Source organism: Neoarius graeffei, chromosome 3, assembly GCF_027579695.1.
Source record: "Neoarius graeffei isolate fNeoGra1 chromosome 3, fNeoGra1.pri, whole genome shotgun sequence".
Lineage (NCBI taxonomy): Eukaryota > Metazoa > Chordata > Actinopteri > Siluriformes > Ariidae > Neoarius > Neoarius graeffei.
Genome location: NC_083571.1, coordinates 9,365,894 through 9,388,115, shown reverse-complemented (window position 1 = coordinate 9,388,115; position 22,222 = coordinate 9,365,894). Strand labels below are relative to the sequence as shown.

Sequence of the window (22,222 nt, the reverse complement as noted above, 5' to 3'; positions counted from 1 at the left end):
TATCGACACCTTAACGATCTTTTGGCTGTTGCAATATGTATATTGTGCATGCATAATTACTCAAACTTCCACCGTGAAAAAATGAGTTGATTCATGATTACTTGGTGTATCGGATCATGTGACACCGTTCCACAATTATCGACACCTTTGTCCACAGTTATCAACACCGTTCCGCAATTATTGACACCCAGATGATTATTTGTATTAAAAAAAAATCGGTATGTGGTATTAAGTTAACAAAACATGATTGAAAAGACATGAAAGAAAGTTTAAAAAAAAAAAAAAAGGGAAAAGCAGTTCAATAGATAGTAGTGTTGTGGTGTTCCGGGTCGTTGCTTGGGTCTAGGGCTCTTCGGGTTCACGGAGTATTTATACAGTAGAGCAGCGGCTACAATTATCGACACCTTAACGATCTTTTGGCTTTTGCAATACGTATATTGTGCATGAATAATTCCTCAAACTTCCACAGGGAAAAAATGAGTTGATTCACAATTACTTGGTGTATCAGATCACGTGACACTGTTCCACAATTATCGACACCTTTGTACACAGTTATTGACACTGTTCCACAATTAGTGACACCCAGATGATTATTTATGTTTGAAAAAAAATCGGTATGTGGTATTAAGTTAACAAAACGTGCTTGAAAAGACATGAAAGAAAGTTTTTTTTAAAAAAAAAAAGGGAAAAGCAGTTCAATATATAGTAGTGTTGTGGTTGTCTAGGGCTCTTCGGGTTCACGGAGTATGCAGTAGAGCAGAGGCTGCAATTATCGACACCTTAACGATCTTTTGGCTGTTGCAATATGTATATTGTGCATGCATAATTACTCAAACTTCCACCGTGAAAAAATGAGTTGATTCACGATTACTTGGTGTATCAGATCACGTGACACCGTTTCACAATTATCGACACCTTTGTCCACAGTTATCGACACCGTGCCACAATTATTGACACCTTAGATGATTATTTGTATTAAAAAAAAAAAATCGGTATGTGGTATTAAGTTAACAAAACATGCTTGAAAAGACATGAAAGTTTAAAAAAAAAAAGGGAAAAGCAGTTCAATAGATAGTAGTGTTGTGGTGTTCCGGGTCGTTGCTTGGGTCTAGGGCTCTTCGGGTTCACGGAGTATTTATACAGTAGAGCAGCGGCTACAATTATCGACACCTTAACGATCTTTTGGCTTTTGCAATACGTATATTGTGCATGAATAATTACCCAAACTTCCACAGGGAAAAAATGAGTTGATTCACGATTACTTGGTGTATCAGATCACGTGACACTGTTCCACAATTATCGACACCTTTGTACACAGTTATTGACACTGTTCCACAATTATTGACACCCAGATGATTATTTATGTTTGAAAAAAAATCGGTATGTGGTATTAAGTTAACAAAACGTGCTTGAAAAGACATGAAAGAAAGTTTAAAAAAAAAGGGAAAAGCAGTTCAATAGATAGCAGTGTTGTGGTGGTCTGGGGCTCTTCGGGTTCACGGAGTATGTAGTAGAGCAGAGGCTGCAATTATCGACACCTTAACGATCTTTTGGCTGTTGCAATATGTATATTGTGCATGCATAATTACTCAAACTTCCACCGTGAAAAAATGAGTTGATTCATGATTACTTGGTGTATCGGATCATGTGACACCGTTCCACAATTATCGACACCTTTGTCCACAGTTATCAACACCGTTCCGCAATTATTGACACCCAGATGATTATTTGTATTAAAAAAAAATCGGTATGTGGTATTAAGTTAACAAAACATGATTGAAAAGACATGAAAGAAAGTTTAAAAAAAAAAAAAAAGGGAAAAGCAGTTCAATAGATAGTAGTGTTGTGGTGTTCCGGGTCGTTGCTTGGGTCTAGGGCTCTTCGGGTTCACGGAGTATTTATACAGTAGAGCAGCGGCTACAATTATCGACACCTTAACGATCTTTTGGCTTTTGCAATACGTATATTGTGCATGAATAATTCCTCAAACTTCCACAGGGAAAAAATGAGTTGATTCACAATTACTTGGTGTATCAGATCACGTGACACTGTTCCACAATTATCGACACCTTTGTACACAGTTATTGACACTGTTCCACAATTAGTGACACCCAGATGATTATTTATGTTTGAAAAAAAATCGGTATGTGGTATTAAGTTAACAAAACGTGCTTGAAAAGACATGAAAGAAAGTTTTTTTTAAAAAAAAAAAGGGAAAAGCAGTTCAATATATAGTAGTGTTGTGGTTGTCTAGGGCTCTTCGGGTTCACGGAGTATGCAGTAGAGCAGAGGCTGCAATTATCGACACCTTAACGATCTTTTGGCTGTTGCAATATGTATATTGTGCATGCATAATTACTCAAACTTCCACCGTGAAAAAATGAGTTGATTCACGATTACTTGGTGTATCAGATCACGTGACACCGTTTCACAATTATCGACACCTTTGTCCACAGTTATCGACACCGTGCCACAATTATTGACACCTTAGATGATTATTTGTATTAAAAAAAAAAAATCGGTATGTGGTATTAAGTTAACAAAACATGCTTGAAAAGACATGAAAGTTTAAAAAAAAAAAGGGAAAAGCAGTTCAATAGATAGTAGTGTTGTGGTGTTCCGGGTCGTTGCTTGGGTCTAGGGCTCTTCGGGTTCACGGAGTATTTATACAGTAGAGCAGCGGCTACAATTATCGACACCTTAACGATCTTTTGGCTTTTGCAATACGTATATTGTGCATGAATAATTACCCAAACTTCCACAGGGAAAAAATGAGTTGATTCACGATTACTTGGTGTATCAGATCACGTGACACTGTTCCACAATTATCGACACCTTTGTACACAGTTATTGACACTGTTCCACAATTATTGACACCCAGATGATTATTTATGTTTGAAAAAAAATCGGTATGTGGTATTAAGTTAACAAAACGTGCTTGAAAAGACATGAAAGAAAGTTTAAAAAAAAAGGGAAAAGCAGTTCAATAGATAGCAGTGTTGTGGTGGTCTGGGGCTCTTCGGGTTCACGGAGTATGTAGTAGAGCAGAGGCTGCAATTATCGACACCTTAACGATCTTTTGGCTGTTGCAATATGTATATTGTGCATGCATAATTACTCAAACTTCCACCGTGAAAAAATGAGTTGATTCATGATTACTTGGTGTATCGGATCATGTGACACCGTTCCACAATTATCGACACCTTTGTCCACAGTTATCAACACCGTTCCGCAATTATTGACACCCAGATGATTATTTGTATTAAAAAAAAATCGGTATGTGGTATTAAGTTAACAAAACATGATTGAAAAGACATGAAAGAAAGTTTAAAAAAAAAAAAAAAGGGAAAAGCAGTTCAATAGATAGTAGTGTTGTGGTGTTCCGGGTCGTTGCTTGGGTCTAGGGCTCTTCGGGTTCACGGAGTATTTATACAGTAGAGCAGCGGCTACAATTATCGACACCTTAACGATCTTTTGGCTGTTGCAATACGTATATTGTGCATGAATAATTCCTCAAACTTCCACAGGGAAAAAATGAGTTGATTCACGATTACTTGGTGTATCAGATCACGTGACACCGTTTCACAATTATCGACACCTTTGTCCACAGTTATCGACACCGTGCCACAATTATTGACACCTTAGATGATTATTTGTATTAAAAAAAAAAATTGGTATGTGGTATTAAGTTAACAAAACATGCTTGAAAAGACATGAAAGTTTAAAAAAAAAAAGGGAAAAGCAGTTCAATAGATAGTAGTGTTGTGGTGTTCCGGGTCGTTGCTTGGGTCTAGGGCTCTTCGGGTTCACGGAGTATTTATACAGTAGAGCAGCGGCTACAATTATCGACACCTTAACGATCTTTTGGCTTTTGCAATACGTATATTGTGCATGAATAATTCCTCAAACTTCCACAGGGAAAAAATGAGTTGATTCACAATTACTTGGTGTATCAGATCACGTGACACTGTTCCACAATTATCGACACCTTTGTACACAGTTATTGACACTGTTCCACAATTAGTGACACCCAGATGATTATTTATGTTTGAAAAAAAATCGGTATGTGGTATTAAGTTAACAAAACGTGCTTGAAAAGACATGAAAGAAAGTTTTTTTTAAAAAAAAAAAGGGAAAAGCAGTTCAATATATAGTAGTGTTGTGGTTGTCTAGGGCTCTTCGGGTTCACGGAGTATGCAGTAGAGCAGAGGCTGCAATTATCGACACCTTAACGATCTTTTGGCTGTTGCAATATGTATATTGTGCATGCATAATTACTCAAACTTCCACCGTGAAAAAATGAGTTGATTCACGATTACTTGGTGTATCAGATCACGTGACACCGTTTCACAATTATCGACACCTTTGTCCACAGTTATCGACACCGTGCCACAATTATTGACACCTTAGATGATTATTTGTATTAAAAAAAAAAAATCGGTATGTGGTATTAAGTTAACAAAACATGCTTGAAAAGACATGAAAGTTTAAAAAAAAAAAGGGAAAAGCAGTTCAATAGATAGTAGTGTTGTGGTGTTCCGGGTCGTTGCTTGGGTCTAGGGCTCTTCGGGTTCACGGAGTATTTATACAGTAGAGCAGCGGCTACAATTATCGACACCTTAACGATCTTTTGGCTTTTGCAATACGTATATTGTGCATGAATAATTACCCAAACTTCCACAGGGAAAAAATGAGTTGATTCACGATTACTTGGTGTATCAGATCACGTGACACTGTTCCACAATTATCGACACCTTTGTACACAGTTATTGACACTGTTCCACAATTATTGACACCCAGATGATTATTTATGTTTGAAAAAAAATCGGTATGTGGTATTAAGTTAACAAAACGTGCTTGAAAAGACATGAAAGAAAGTTTAAAAAAAAAGGGAAAAGCAGTTCAATAGATAGCAGTGTTGTGGTGGTCTGGGGCTCTTCGGGTTCACGGAGTATGTAGTAGAGCAGAGGCTGCAATTATCGACACCTTAACGATCTTTTGGCTGTTGCAATATGTATATTGTGCATGCATAATTACTCAAACTTCCACCGTGAAAAAATGAGTTGATTCATGATTACTTGGTGTATCGGATCATGTGACACCGTTCCACAATTATCGACACCTTTGTCCACAGTTATCAACACCGTTCCGCAATTATTGACACCCAGATGATTATTTGTATTAAAAAAAAATCGGTATGTGGTATTAAGTTAACAAAACATGATTGAAAAGACATGAAAGAAAGTTTAAAAAAAAAAAAAAAGGGAAAAGCAGTTCAATAGATAGTAGTGTTGTGGTGTTCCGGGTCGTTGCTTGGGTCTAGGGCTCTTCGGGTTCACGGAGTATTTATACAGTAGAGCAGCGGCTACAATTATCGACACCTTAACGATCTTTTGGCTGTTGCAATACGTATATTGTGCATGAATAATTCCTCAAACTTCCACAGGGAAAAAATGAGTTGATTCACGATTACTTGGTGTATCAGATCACGTGACACCGTATCACAATTATCGACACCTTTGTCCACAGTTATCGACACTGTTCCACAATTATTGACACCCAGATGATTATTTATATTTTAAAAAAAAATTGGTATGTGGTATTAAGTTAACAAAACGTGCTTGAAAAGACATGAAAGAAAGTTTAAAAAAAAAAGGGAAAAGCAGTTCAATAGATAGCAGTGTTGTGGTGGTCTGGGGCTCTTCGGGTTCACGGAGTATGCAGTAGAACAGAGGCTGCAATTATCGACACCTTAACGATCTTTTGGCTGTTGCAATATGTATATTGTGCATGCATAATTACTCAAACTTCCACCGTGAAAAAATGAGTTGATTCATGATTACTTGGTGTATCGGATCATGTGACACTCTTCCACAATTATCGACACCTTTGTCCACAGTTATCAACACCGTTCCGCAATTATTGACACCCAGATGATTATTTATATTAAAAAAAAAAATCGGTATGTGGTATTAACAAAACATTAGTTTTTATTTAAAATTTGTTTTCCATAGACTTATATTTAGTCCAAAATATCTTTTATATAAATATCTGGATGTCGGTGTTTACGTAAATGAGGAAGTAATTCTAATGTTTGTAAACAAATGAACTGATAATGTTTAACCTGCATCAGAAAATCTTTTCTACCCACTTTCTTGGTATTTTTGTAGATCATATTTTGTTCATCATTCATTGTGGTTTGTATTAATTTCTAGTTTTGTCGTTTACCAATAAATGTCAACAGGGAATTGAGATTGTAACTGCATGAAAATCCAGGTCAAAGGTCGCATATCATTCCTCGAACTAAAATATAAAATGTCTCGTGATATTGCAATATGTGGTAGAGATTTACAACAAACTGCAAAAAAAAAAAACCCTGACTATTTCAATCATGTCATTTTTATATGCTAGGAATTTAATTCTGGTCTAAGGCCGAATCCCATTTCACCCCTTGGACCTACCCCTTGGCCCTTCCCCTCCATTTTGCGCGTTCACGTGAAGGGGTAGGGGTATCCCAATCCCAGTTAACGCGGAGGGGTAGGGGAAGGGGTAGGGCTTCTGTACCCCTCCAAACGGAGATTTTCCTGGAGCTGACTCCGAACGAAGGGGTTTGAGTGATTTCCCACAATGCCATGCGGATTTCAGCGAGATTTCATGCGGATTTCAGAAAGATGGCGGTTCCTGCGGCGAAAGATTGTCATAAATGTATTTTCTCCATTATTTACGTGTTTTAAGTTGTTATCCAGAGGAAACACGCTGCTTGATTCGCTTTCGAGCTGAGAATGAGCAGCGATTTCTGAAATCCAAGCTGCTGCTAAAAAGCTTTGGGAGTGAGTATTGTTTTCGGTTGCTTGACTGCGTACGTTTTGTTCTGTTATTCTCGCTTTTATTGTTTACATGAGTGTTCTGACACCTCATTCTGTCGGATGTGGTGCACGAAGCGCCAAAGATATCCCATTCAGTGGTGTTAGTTAACAGATCACACCCTGCCAGCAGAGATTTCTGGCTCTGACTGTAGCGGCTGGTCGCAGCCAATGACGCATTTGGTCGCGTTTTGCTAACGTAAACGCTGACGGAGGTACACGATGACGTATGCGATCGTTGAAGGGCTATCCCAATACGTAGGGGTTGAATTTCAAGCCCTATCCCTTGTAGCTCAGTTTCAAGGGGAAGGGCCAAGGGGAAGGGGGAGGGGTAGGGGAAGGGGTAGAAATTAGAATTGGGATTGGGCCTTATTCTATTTATTGCAGTCGGATTCCAAACACTCTATAAACATTCCATTCTGTTATGAATAAAAAAAATAATTATTATAAATCACAGCACTTTTATTTTTTTAAAGTACTTCATTGTTCTACTTCAACAATGTTACACAAACATCGATCCATAACAGTTGTAAATGTCCCTTAATCCCACAGGGTGTCGATAATGGTGGACACCGTTAGTGGAAAGCGATCACTATTATCGACACCTCACGTGAGTGACTTGCTTCTTAAACGTGCGTTTAGATACAAAATGGCAGCTGTCGAATGAAAGAGTGAGAAACAAAGTAGGTTTGGACGAGGAGATCATGAAATATCGGTGAATTTGATCAGTAAAAACATGTCCATGATCTTTCCACCATGCTCACCTGCGATGATAACGTCCGGGCTTTCCGAAAAATTGCTGATCGTGCTGAAAAAAATTCCATCTCAGGTAACGAGCTGTCATCCAACAAGCTCAAAGGCCGAGGAGGGTCTTCCGGTTGATTAATTAACCAATAATAACTGTTGTAACTGAAACTCACCTTTGTAAAATTGTTTTTTATTGGTAAATCTGAAAAGGTGTCGATAATTAATTGTAGCCGCCGCTCTATTTGGGTTTTGGGGAAATTAATAGACAAGGTGGTATCTTTATATCTGCATGGGGTAAAGGGGTGTGTAGTTTTGAGGTTGGGGTATTTACCGATCAGAAGGGTGTTTTTGTTTAGGTTTGGGGAAATCGAAGGGCACACGGTGTTTATATTTTGGTTCTGAGGCAATTAGCAGTCAGGGTGGTGTTTGGATTTGGGGGAAATTAGAGATTCACGGGGGATTTGTTTTTTGGTTTTGGGGCAGTTAACAGACAGGGTGGTGTTTATATTTGGGTATTGCAGGAAGTTAAGTGGCAAGGTGGTATCTTTATTTCTGTTTGGGGCAATTAAAAGTTATGGAGGATTGTAGTTTTGAGTTTGGGGCATTTAGCAGTCAGTGCGTATTTATATTTGGGTTTTGGGGGAAATTAACAGCCAAGGTGGTATCTTTATCTGTTTGGGGTAATTAAAAGTCATGGATGTATGTAGCTTTTAGGCAATGGGTATTTAGCAGTCAGTGCGTATTTATATTTGGGTTTTGGGGAGACACAATGGTATTTTCGCTTTTGTTTGAGGCAATTAAAAGTCATTGGGGTTTGCCGTTTTGAGTTTGGGGCATTTCGCAGTCAGTGGGTATTTATATTTGGGCTTTAGGGGAAGTTAAGAGACAAGCTGGTATCTTTATTTCCACATGGAGCAATTAAAAGTCAAGGGGGTATGTAGTTTTTAGGTTGGGGTATTTATCAATCAGAAGGGTGTTTTTGTTTAGGTTTGGGGAAATCGAAGGTCACACGGTGTTTATATTTTTGTTCTGAGGCAATTAGGCCAAAAAAAAAAAAAAGTGTGTTTCAGGTAACATGAAATACTAAAATAAGGTCGGTAGGTAGGAAAAAGGTTTTTTTTTTTTTTTCTTAATTTTTTTTATTTTGTTCGAAAAAATTAACACTAGTAAACATCTTACAAAATAGTATTTTGGCACAGAATCCTTTATACCACACATCATAAAATAAGTGTTTTAAATCTTTAAACGAATAAAAAAAAATCGCGAGAGTTCGAGTTATGATCTACGGAAGCGTATTGCTGCCACACTCAAAAAAAAATTGGCTTAGAATCAAGTAATTACGTGAAAAGATATTGTTAACAAAGTCATCACGTTTTTACAATATATTTATCATGTAATAACATAACATCACGTAATTTCATGAATCACGTTATTTCATGATATTTTCATGTGATAACGTGAAAACACCTTATCAAGAAATAACGTGAAAATAACGTCCTAAGCTAGGCTACTTCCATTAAAAGCAGACAGCCTAGCCTAGCCTACTGTAGAACTTGGGTCGAGCAAAAACATGGCTGAATCCTGAATGACTCCTATTTGTATAAATAGGGGACTGCATAGGCCGCAAAATGTAGTGTTTTTCCCTGCCATGGAAGTGCACTTGAATACTGAAGAGGAAGCGATTTGCATTACAGCCTTGAATGAGGATTCAAAATGGCGCCTCTGCTGTTTTCCCTTCCTCCTTCAGTATACAAGTGCGCTTCCATGTTTATGCAGGAGGGCTGATAGAAGTGGCGAAACATTTTACTTTTTATCGTTTCTTTCACAACTTGAATGCATTGAAACAAAAAATTGACAAACTAACGTTGCTTACACTAAAATATCGAGGGAAATTTGTAAAAAAACTTTACGGTCGGCAATTTCGACGCGGAAATTCTCGATCGGTCGGGTTACTGGAAACACACTTTTTTTTTTTTTTTTTGGCCTTATGCCATGTACACACGTAGCCGGGTATTTTTAAAACCGAACATTTCCCCCCCCTCCATTTATAAAAATGTTTTATCCACACCACCTCGTCTTCAAAAAAAATCCCTTCCACACATAACTGAACATCTGCGTTTTCAATCACATTCATAAGCATTCCAAACCTGTAGATGGCTATTTCCCCAAATCCTACCCCCTAATCACATCGCCTGTGCTCTTGGAGCAGTAGTTGGGCTTCTAAAATTAAACATGTAAATAGCACCTGCACAATAATTAACGCTTTCAAGGCACTACTCCGATCCATTACTCTTTAGCTAGCCGCACAACTACGCCAATTTTCAGCGTACCGAGCCAACTGAAGTCGCGAGTCAGGCGTAAAGACTAGTTTTCGATGGTACCGACTCATCTCACAGCCGATTCGAAAAAGTAATCGGGAGCCAGACTGATCGGCGAGAGTCGCTAGCAATAAATACCCAATCATATCTTTCGCATATAACACGTGACATCATTAAACACAATTTCTAGCGCGAGAAATACGTGTTGGTAGCACCTAATGCAGGTATATACTGTAATTCCATAGACTGAAGCTTTATCCATAGACACAGTGGGCTGGAAAACCACTCTGCTCAAGTTGTGTGGCTGAATTCCAAATCGCTTTAACTCCCCTATATAAGTGCACTATTTAAGGTTGGGAATAATAGCTCATGCAGCCTAGATAGTGCGCTACATATTCCATGTTGTGTCATTTGTAATTCAGCCTGTAGCATCTTCAAGTGTTGGATTTAACAGTAACTATATACAATAGCCAATCACAAAGCTATTAAGTTGTCACGTGTCGCTTCAATCGCGACTGCACTCGTCAACAGTCGGGGGATATGTGCGTGCCCTGTCGGGAGCCGGCTCTGAAATGGGTCGGTTCGGTACCGCGTGGATCGCCGTGGTGTGCGGCTAGCTTAAGTCCATGCTTAATCTGGCTTCTGCAGTAAACAAAGGTCGCACGTTTGACGTCAGGGCAGATTTGTTGTCATTTTTTTGGCGCAGATTGTGACGTTCTAAAACGCAAACCTCCGGTTATCTCTGTCTACACGAAAAGGCATACACGGAGTTTTCAAAAATCTTCACTTTGCCCGGAGTTTTTTTAAATATTCGTTTTTGATGTGTTTTCATGTGGATGACAGGCCAAAACGTAGAAAAATATCTTCGATTTAGCAGATACCCGGCTACGTGTGGACGGGGTCTTAGAGATCGCAGGGGAGATTTGTTTTTTGGTTTTGGGGCAGTTAGCAGACAAGGTGGTGTTTATGCATGTGAGTGAATTTGTGACATCACAAAACTCTTTAACCGAAGTCCATTTGTGCAGACTTTAAACCTAAACGGTTTTAATGGAGTCTGTACGTTCAAAAAAAATGGTGATTTTCAACGAATATTCAAGTTGTCCCATCGGACAGGCAGATGCAGATTTGACTTGTCTGGACCAGACATTTGGTCGTCCTGGACAGTTGGACTACCGTTAATGTTGAGCCCTGACCCAGCGTAAATTTTTAGTTTGTTTTGGCTTACGCAAACATTTTACACACAACTTTACATGCATTTAGCAGACGCTGTTATCCAGAGCGACGTACAACATACCGAGTTCAGCCTGGGGAAGCAGTTCAGGGTTAGGTGCCTTGCTCAAGGGCACCTCTGCCATTCCTGCTGGTGCAGGGAATTGAACCGGCAACCTTTTGGTCCCAAAGTTGCTTCTCTAACCATTAGGCCATGGTAAACTTTACTAAAAGATTGCTCAATGTAAACTGGAGCATAAACGCATTAGAGGTTGTGTTTTTGTGAATGACACTATATTCTACGTAACATGATAGCACATTTAATTCGTCAGCGTTTTGTAAATATCAGTTTCAGGTTGAACCATTGTGTGTAAGGCATAAAATAGATCTGTGATCTAAACAGTTTCACTGTTAATTCTGTGTTCTAGTATTATTATGCCAGCGTCGATCAGTGATTTTATATTGAGCTCCGGGTATAACAAATGTTTCTTCTACCTTGCATCATGCTTTACAACTTATCCTCAGGAGACATGTCTCCATTTGGCATATAGAAGCTCTGTTCTGTGCCCTGCGTTAGTCTTGGGACAAAAAATCAGGGCAAGGTCCTTAAAGAGGTCTTACTTTTGCCTCTCAAAAGGGATGAAGTATTAATAGGTCCATCAGCTGGCACAGTGAAGTTTCATTCAGTCACCTTTAATGAGTGCGATTCTGTACGTCCCCAGCAATGAGCTGAACTCCTCTTTAAACTCATCGATTCTTGTGCATTTCAGTGAGAAGCCTGCATCACTGATGCCAGATGCTGATCATCTCCGGCCGTGTTCAGTCCAGGCGTGAGCACTAAGATGAGTGGAGCAGTAGAGCAGACCGACATACTGTCAGTGGGGAACGTGGTCCGGGACCGCTGGAGGGTGGTGAGTAAGGCTTACGCACTTCCTACAAAAAACAAAACAAAACCACGGATTAGACCAATTGACTCATTCTCATCAACTCACTGATTGGTATACTGTACATAAACATTATATTATACACTCACTGGCCACTTTAATAGGTACTTGTTCTTGATTCTAAGCTTCCTGTTCTTGGCTGGCAGGACTGGAACCCAATGTGTTGTTCTGCCGAGATGCTTTTCTGCTCACCACGGTTGTAAAGTGTGATTATACGAGTTATTATATCCTTCCTGGCAAAAAAAAAAAAAAAGCTCAAACCAATCTGTCCATTTTCCTCTGACCTACCTCAGACAAGGCGTTTGTTTCCACCCACAGAACTGTCCCTCACTCAGCTCAATGTTTTTAGACCATTCTGTCCGTGTAAACTCTAGAGACTGTTGTGTGTGAAAATCCCAGGAGATCAGCGGTTTCTGAAATGCTCAAACCAACACCCGTGCCACAGTGAAAGAAAGTCACACTTCACCGTGAGATCACAATTTTTCCCATTCTGATGTTTGAGCATTAACCGAAGTTCTTGATTCGCATCGGCATGATTTTATGCATCAAGGGATCGGCTGATTTAGAGAACTGCATTAAAGAGCAGGTGGACGGTGTTCCTAATAAAGTGGCCGGTGAGTGTATCTCAGCCGATTGTTGAAACGGTTAAACAAAGAACCGAGAAAAACTTCAACCCAGATCAAGGCAAGCTTCAAGTTCAAGGTATAACACCACCCGTCGGTGTTTGAATGAAAATGGGCTTCATGGCAGAAGATCCCAGAGGACCCTTTTTAAAAGGCCACTCAGCTTACAGTTTCAGTTTATTTTATAAGGGACCATGTACAATTAAAACATAAATGTTGCCATTTCATTCATCGTACCAGAGTTAGGCTAGGCTGACACTTGCACGATTCCGTGGCACGCATTGGCACGACTCGAGTCGTGCCAGTGCGCAAACTAGTCGTAAACTGGCGTGAAGTGTGCGTAAACCCGTCGTGACTGCGTGCCATGTCGGGACGAGAATTTTGAAATGTTCAAAATTTTGGTCACGACAAAATTTCGCGACCGGGTCGTGAACTATGCGCAAACTGTTCGTGAACTCGTCGGGACGATGCGGGAGGATGCGTGCCAGTGCGTGGAAGTGCGCGCCATGCCACGAATAGTTCACGAACAGCTCACGTCGAGTTCACGAGTAGTTCACAACATGTTCACGAATTGGTGCGCGTCGCAGCGTGGCCGTGCCTTCCCACTGACACGGTCACGCATTGATGGCACAAGCAGTTCACGACTAGTTTACGCACTTCACGAACAGTTTGTGCATGGCACGAGCAGTTCACGACGAGTTCACGAGCAGTTCACGACTACTGCGCGACAGTGGCGCTCACGTCGGTGCGGGGGTATATATAGGGCTTCCCAGACACTTCTCGCCATTCGCAATTTTTTTTTCTTGCTTTTTTCTTTAATGTCTTTTATTTTCTATTCCTTCATGACTTTTTTTTTGGGGGGGGGGGTTTCGTTTCTTTTATTTCAAAAATGGAACAACTGTGGATGCAGCTCATGAAGCTACTACCATTCTTTCTTGCCAAGGGACAGCACCAGCAGGGGACATGTAGTAATGTGACAGGTAGTCTCGCTGATCCTTTGCATCCTTCTGGGTATGATGGCCGGTTAGAGGCAGCAGCCCCTGCAGGTGTCGGTCAGTCCTCCATCCACCAGGGATCAGATCATGTGTGTCCGGATCTTCGCGGTCCACTTCTGAAATTGCGTGTGGGTATCTGATGAGGATGAGGTTGTGCATGACACAGGCGTGCCCAAGTCGGCACGACACCGTCCGAATTGCGCAAACTCGTCGTGCCAATGCGGGAAGTGCGTAAACTATGCGCAAACTATGCGTGAACTCGTCGTGCCAGTTCGTGAATGTGGACAGGCACGCATTCGTGAACTCGTCGTGAACTATGCGTGAACTAGTCGTGAACAATGCGGGAGCCTCCCAGTTCGTGCCCCAAAATGGCACGACTTGCCATGACAAAATCGTGGCCAAAAGTCGTGCAAGTGTCAGCCTAGGGTTAGCCTCAGGCTAATTTACATCTGCAGTCCCAGGCAAGACATAAAAACAACAATACATAAAAACATACAAAATAAATATCCAGACCTCCTACCTCACCCAAATAGCAAACTCCACTCGTACAGTAAACAAATCACTCACATGAGTGTCCAACCCCCTACACCCCAAACTCGCGCACACACACCAGGCACGTGCACACATAGGGCTTTAGGGGTGCTTGAGCCCCTGCTGTTTTTGCCTCGAATTAAATGTTGCCCTTTTAAAATAATAATAATCCTAATAATAAATAATACAGTCCTGTTAGAAGTTTAAAACAACAGCGGTACAAAAACTCCACGGCAATCTACCAATGTTCTTGTAATCCACCCCGTTGTATTACAAGGTTGTGCGCGCTGAGCTGCCGCTTCTCTGTCCATTGCTGCTCCCCTCGAGCGCGGCCAGAGAGAGGGGGCGCGCGGACTGAGTGAGAGGGAAGAAGCCTCTGCGCTGCCACAATGATAACGGAGGAAACGGACAGTGAGGCAGCTTGAACATGTGAGTTATGGGCTAACAGTTAGCCCTTTCAAACTGTATGTACGTGACATCTGGGCGTTTGTAGGGCTACTGACATATCTCATCTCATTATCTCTAGCCGCTTTATCCTTCTACAGGGTCGCAGGCAAGCTGGAGCCTATCCCAGCTGACTACGGGCGAAAGGCGGGGTACACCCTGGACAAGTCGCCAGGTCATCACAGGGCTGACACAGACACAGACAACCATTCACACTCACATTCACACCTACGGTCAATTTAGAGTCACCGGTTAACCTAACCTGCATGTCTTTGGACTGTGGGGGAAACCGGAGCACCCGGAGGAAACCCACGCGGACACGGGGAGCACATGCAAACTCCACACAGAAAGGCCCTCGCCGGCCCCAGGGCTCGAACCCAGGACCTTCTTGCTGTGAGGCGACAGCGCTAACCACTACACCACCGTGCCGCCCGCTACTGACATTTGTGCGAGTAATTTTAAGTCTCTGTAGTTTAATAATCTGCTTGTTAACTGACGTGACCTGACCTGTTACTGTTCACAATCGATTGCCTCGGCCGTGCTTCGGTCTACATGCAAGTATCATATATCGTTGGGAAGCTTACGTTCTCCTCTTGTGTATATATAACTAGTCGTTGACCTCTTCCACAACGTGCTCAAATCAAATGTGGGTTATGTTTCAGAAAAAAACAATGTTATGCGTCAGTTTCTATTTTTTTTTTTTTAAAGATATTTTTTGGGCTTTTTTTCACCTTTATTGGATAGGACAGTGTAGAGACAGGACAGGAAATGAGTGGGAGAGAGAGACGGGGAGGGATCGGGAAATGACCTCGGGTCGGAATCGAACCTGGGTCCCCGGATTTATGGTATGGCGCCTTAGCCACCTGAGCCACGACACCCCCAGTCAGTTTCTATTTTTGCTGGACGTCGGAGTACGGTGCATCGAGCAGCACAGAGAAGTTTGCATGGTACAGGAAATCGTACATTTCCATATTTTGGAAAGGACCGGGAAAAAAAAAAAATCATGCACTTGCTGCCCTTTTTCTGACTTTGAGCCCCTGCCCCTCTATAATCCTGTGCACGTCCCTGACACACACACACGCAAACACCCGCATCCAACATAAACACATTCTGACAGCACCATGAATCAGAGATTACAGTTTTGACTGTTTTTTTAGGAAACATTTCAGCTGTGATTTGAAGCTCCTGATGGAGAGACAGCTCTTTAAATCCCCTGATAGTGCATTCCACTGTGTAGTGGCTTTAAAAGAAGACTGTCCAAAAGTTGTGCGATAGAAAGGTATGTTACAGTCATGGACAGAGGATCGTATGGAACTAGCAGGACGATAACAGACAAACTCTAATAGACAAGCTGGGGCCAGACCATGTAGGATCTTATACATTAGACACAAGCTTGAAAAAAGTCTAAAATTTTCAAAACTTAATAAATGATGTTTCTCTAAAATATTGCAATGGTGGTGCTGAAGTGGTTTTTTATCAAGAATTTTTATAGCTTGTTTATATAGTGATTGTAGCGGTCTAAAGGCCAATTTATGCTGACAACGCAGTCCTTGCAGATGGTGTCGCAGATGGCGTCTGCGTAGCCCCCCCCCCACCTCCCCCACCTTCGCAGACGCTCTGTGCGCACCTCCCAAAAATTGTGACCACCGCAGAAGCGTCGCAGACAAGAGGGTTCTGATTGGTCCACTCTACATCCGCTGTACACGCACTTCCGCTTCCCTACTTTCCCGGTTTGGTTTGTTTTCACGACCGCCATTTTTAAAAACACAAGCGAAGATGGAGCAGCACGAAGAGCGGTTGATCGAGGAAGTGAGGAAGTACGTACATCTATACGACTCCAGTTCTAGTCATTATAAGTAACCGGAGGATAAACACTCCACTAACCACACCCACCAACTACTCCTAGCGATTTCGCGACTTCGCGCCCCCTTGCGTTGTGGCGGTGAATAACATCGCGCACGCCTATTACTCCCCGCTCAACGATAAATTACAACTGTCTGCGAAAAGCTATCTGCGAAAGCCTTGTCGCAAGAGCATGCAGAGGCCCTAATGGTAGATTAATTGGCCTGCCCCCTACTGGTATGTTTAGGCCACACCAATTTAATTAGTTGGTTCTTGGACTTTTTTCAGGAAAAATATGAAGCGAGCGGGCGAAATTTAAAAAAAAAAAAATACTCTGATGGTAAAATTAGCGGTGGAAATAGACCAAACAATACAGGCAAACCAGTAAACAGAATTTCAACACACCTGTCAAAGATTTTACGCTTCTGTTCGCTGAATATCCTAACAATCACAAACACAGGCTTTGCAGGACTCCCCTCCACAGCCATGTTTCTTCCACAAGTCTTTATCAAAAGTGAAAGGGGCGATTTGATTGGTTTTCGATGTCACATGACTTCACGTCACGTGACCTTTTCTGTTGGCGGGAGTTTGATTTCGATTTTTTTTTTCCCATTTTGCATTTTCTTCAAGCGGCGATTCCGAGAACCAACTAATTGAATTGGTGTGGCCTAACCACCGGAAAAAAACAACAACAAAGCTTTTAAGGAAATGAACACTGTGCCTGTTATGAAACATGGAGGAGGCCCAGAGATGTTTTGGGGCTGTTTTGCTGCCTCAGGTTAGCCTGGCAAGCCAGACTAAATGTGAATATTTAGTCTGGCCTCGCTCGTAGACATTTCCGAAGGGTGTGGGTAGGGACAACCCGCTGTCTTTCAAACTGTCTCTGTGCGTATAGGCCAACGCTCTGACCAATCAGCGCAACAGTGACTGTGACGTAGTCAGAGCGACAGAAAGCAGTGGGGGAGGCCTTGAAATAAATAATTTTTCAAAATGCGTATTAATTAATAAACAGGTTCTAGATATTAAGAAGTTTGGAGATAATGACCACAAGTTTGGAGTCTGTACCACATACTTAACATACACTCTTATTTTTTTCAAGGGTTTTTCAAGGGTTTGCTGAAACTGTTTTTGAGAGTTTTTATTTAGTGGTGTTTGGTGAAATAATTTCCCTTAAATTTAAAATAACGGGAAAATAAGAAACAATCAAAAAGTAATGTTTCAAAGCTGTTTATTAATTCTTCGTCCTGCACAAACTAGCCCCATCCTTTTGGCTATGAGCGGAGCCAGCTGGTAGATCAGACTTTTGCCATAGCCGGTCGGCAAAACAGCGAAAACGTCCTACTTGAAAAGGAATGAGTGGAGAGCCTCTTCCTGCTCATGTTTCAACGAAAACTCCAAGTCTAATTCTTCTAAAACTCATTCCAAAGCGGAGTCAAACGAGCGCTATTCACTAGCCATAGCCATCTTTCCTGTTGTGCTTTCTCCAGCGTCGTGCAGCTTTGTCGTCACTCCTGCAAAAGCCCGCCCAAAGAATCCAAACAAAAACCTTGCGTTGTGATTGGCGGGCATGATTTGATGCCCGGGGTGTTTTGTTGATATGGTGCGAGGCTAGACCTAGTCTGGTTAACACCAGACCATATCACAAGTGAAATATGGTCTGGAATCCGCCTATTGAATTTCTCGTAGGGGAGGTGTGGTTTACGATTGTCAACGGCCGTTTATTGGACGTTGCGAATGTCTATCATTTGGCGTATGATGGCGTATGCCATCAATCATGGCAGTTGTACCCGGTGCCGTAGTTAGAGCGACGAAGAAGAGAAGGAAAGAGAAGGCAAAACAAAAATAGGAAAACAATGGCACCGAACGATTACTGCCGTTTTAAAACAAACTTTCGCTCTAAACTATTCAGAACAGTGTCTAAAGCTTGATCAAAAGTTTGGTTCGTATCGCTCGCCGCCATGTTAAATGTGATCCGTAAACAGTCCCAAATAAACTACAAGCTTCCGTTTGTCGAGTAGTACGCGTCACCGTCTTTCCACCCCTCCCCACTCTCTGATTGGCTCCCTAACTCAGGCGAGCCTTTAGACCATAGTTTCCATGCTGTCTTTTCAGATCGGAATGATTGTGCAAAGCAGCATGGGATTTCCCAGGCTAGGCTAGACCCACTCGTAGGCAAAAATATTTTTGGCCGCTAGGCGGGTGGGTCTAGTTTACTAGGCTCGCCTCAGGTACCATGTGTCTTAAATCTTGAATGAAGTCAGACGACTATCAAGGCATTTTGGAGTGGGATATACAGCTCAGTGTCAGAAAGCATCAAAAAGTAACCAAGAACGGATAAGAAGAAAACGTTGGATCCTTTTGAAACGGCCTTCCATAAGTCCTGATCTGAATCCTGTGGAATGAAGTTTAGGAATCTTATTCAGAACTGCGTTTACGTGCAGTCATTGCCTCCAAAGGCTGTGTTACAAAAGGTTAAGTTATTCTGGGACACCAGTATTTTTGTCCATGCTATTTTCATTCATTTGTGCTAGCAGCGCTGGTGCAAATTCTTACTTGCACTCAGGATCTTTCTACTTTTATTATTAGCTCATCCGGCCGACAGGCGATGAGCTTATCCCATTGTGTGTTGTCCGTCCAGCGTCGACCGCGATTTTATGAAAATCACTTCTTCTGTCTCAATTCTTCATCGATTTTTATTCTTTTTGGCAGGAAGGTCGGTCTGCCTGCAGTGCATAAACTGTAGCTTCTACCCAAATTTTCATAATTACACTTAATAATGAAGATATGGAGTAATTAATCAATCCCTAATGAGCAGTTTCCACACAAATTGCTTCTTCTCCCTCAGTTCTTCACTGATTTTGATTCTTTCTGGCATGAAGGTAGGGGTACCTAGGGTGCATAGAACTTCTACCCAGATTTGCTTAATTACAATTATTAATGAAGTTATGGACTAATTAAGCCTTAATGAAGAGTTCAACAAAAATCGCTTCTTCTCGGTCAATTCCTCGTTGTTTTGGATTCTTTCTGGCAAATAGGTTGGTATTCCTAGGGTGGATACCGCTTCTATATATAGCTTGCAACATTTATTGCGTAAGGTGGCCCACTTTAGATCGTTCCTTCTGGACTAGACGGGACTGGAGTGAGCTACACCGTCATTGACGGTCTCGTTATTAATTTGCGAAATCTATAAGACAAGCTCAGTATGCTGATGATATGGCAATCTTTTGGAAAGATGCCACTTCACTTCAGCTCCTATTATCTTATAATAATGTGTCACAAAAAATGCGTCTTCGGATCAACACCAGGAAAACAGAAACCATGAGTGTAGGAGAACAAGCAGATTTTTACATCAATGGACAAGTTGACAAAAATGGATTACTTCAAATACCTTGGAAGTTACGTCAGCAGTGACTGCAAGCTAGACAAAGAAATTGCTGTGCGTATCCAAGCTGCTTCATGTGCCTTTGGCAGACTTAAAGTCTTCGACTGTAGAGAACTAACAACTGAAACCAAATCAACGCATTATAGACCCTTTTCACTCACGTGACCTTCGTAAACGCGACCGCCATTTTGGACATGAAGAAATAACGGTTTATGGCACAGACCCTTTCGGTTCTCGCTCATCTAGCTGCTACAATGACTGCTTAGACTGCAACAATAATACCTAACACGCATTTAAGTATCTGTCGTAAAGACGTGAAACTCGTCGAGTGACGAGTGCGTTCATTGATAAGCTAACACAATCTAAAAGTAGACATACCATCACACTGCCCTGGCGCTGTGTACAGTTTACCTTCTATGGTTTGTGCACTCACTATTTGCCATTACTTTCTCCAACCCAGTGTTCGAACTATGCTGATATTTTCGGGGGGTCCCTTTTTTTTTCCCTTGGGGGGGTGCTTGCGCTTGTCTCAGAGCGCAGATCTCCAAACACATGAGAAGCCTATCTTACGCACATATCACACGGACTCCACACACGCATCGCGTCTGAAGTCATAACTCATCAGGGGAAATCGTGTCCGCATTGGCATGTTCAAAAAACAACCTCGCGTCAACAATGATGCCACACGCAAGAAAAAAAAAAACAGTCAGGCTACTCAACACATCTGATCCACAGCAGCACCAAAGCATCACTGGAAATCATGTCAACAACCAATCTTCCATTTCAACACGCGTCAACAAACAAATGGCACCACAAACATGAACGAATCGGTCAGGCTACCGATTCCAAACCCACAGCAGACGAATAATTAAATGCATCTTACCTTAAAGCAGAATCGACCACAAAGGAAGTGTGTTGGCACTGTTGGCACACTTCCTTTCTACTAGTTTGTGTCCCCAACCTGGCAGCAGCAGTCGTTGTCATATCGGTTTATTTTATCTTTGATGTAAACACAACACTTCGGATATGCAAATGCTTCCCGTTACGCACGATTGCTATGTCAGTAAACATCATTTTGCCAATATTTTAGAGACCATCCATCTTCTCCGTCGGTCAGCATCTGTCGGGATCCGATAAAATGATAAATCTTGCCTTGTGTGTTGATGGTTACTACATCCAGGTGCACAACAATATAATGGCATGATGGAAGTCTTGCTGAAAGTAAAAACTTTCTTTGATGGCTATATTCCTTTCGATGCTTCGCCGTCGTTCCTCGTTGTTGGCTGTGGTAGACTACTGGTAGTTCATGTCCAAAATGGCGGCCACGTTTGTCGTGACGTCACGTGAAAAGGGTCCATACCGGTGATGGTGTACGGAAGCGAGACTTGGGCTCTTTACCGCCATCATACTGGAAATCTAAGAACTATCCAGCAACGGCCTCTTGGCTCTATTCTTAAAATCAAATGGGATGATTACGTCACAAGTGATGAAGGTCTGGACTATGCCAAGTCTGAAGATATTGAGATCATGCTTATGAGAAATTGACTGCGATGGGTGGGGCATGTTGTACGTCTACCACATGATAGGTTGGTCAAAGCACTGTTCTTTGGTGAACTGGCAGAAGGTCTTAGAAAGATTGCTCGTCCATTGCTCAGATGTAGCCGTCTTGTAACCTGTATTTACCCGTATCAGGCTTAAGGCGAATAATATATTAATTTGAGCTCGCAGCGGTAGCGCAAATTGTTACTCTCATTCCGGATCTTTCTACTTTATTACTATAATGTTTTTCAGGACACTATTTCTCCCTCAGTTTTCAACCAGTCATGACCTAATTTCAAATGAAGAATACCTCTGGGCTGAATTATGTTGCTATGACTTTTGGTGCTGATCCGGATCACTGATCCAGAATGATTCATGAAAAATTGGACTTTTTTCAATCACTTATAACTCTGTCAATTTTCATTATTTTTTTTCAATCAGTGTTTTTTAATTTTGTTCAGGGCGGCAGGGTGCAACATCTCCTTGACCTTCAATTGACAAAAGTCAGCTAGCACAAACTACTGTGACTTTAGTCACAGTCTTTTTCTAGTTCATATTCTTATATTAAATCATTTAAAGAAGGGTACCAATATTTTTGGCCACATCTCCAAGCTGTTTGTTTATTTCACTCAGCTCACTGCAGGTGTAAAATGTGCACCCTCATCAGAGGTTGGAGACCCAGATGCTCCCAAATCGCTGTTTGTTTATGATCTGGTGCCTCTGTAAAGTTAAATTAAATTTCAGACCAAACCTGATCAAGCCAGTTCTCTGAACTAGAAAGGATG

General features: G+C 41.6%; 1 protein-coding gene across 2 annotated transcripts in view; it reads left to right on the top strand.

Annotated features, from left to right (window-relative positions):
• The window catches only part of ttbk2b (tau tubulin kinase 2b), an 80,554-nt gene that overhangs the window by 7,127 nt on the left and 51,205 nt on the right, over positions 1 to 22,222 (top strand). For both annotated transcript variants that reach the window (XM_060916362.1, XM_060916361.1), the window contains exon 2: positions 11,908 to 12,048. In XM_060916362.1, coding sequence (XP_060772345.1) covers positions 11,980 to 12,048 — 69 coding nt within the window. In that variant the 5' untranslated portion in view covers positions 11,908 to 11,979. The remainder of the gene's footprint in view (positions 1 to 11,907; positions 12,049 to 22,222) is intronic.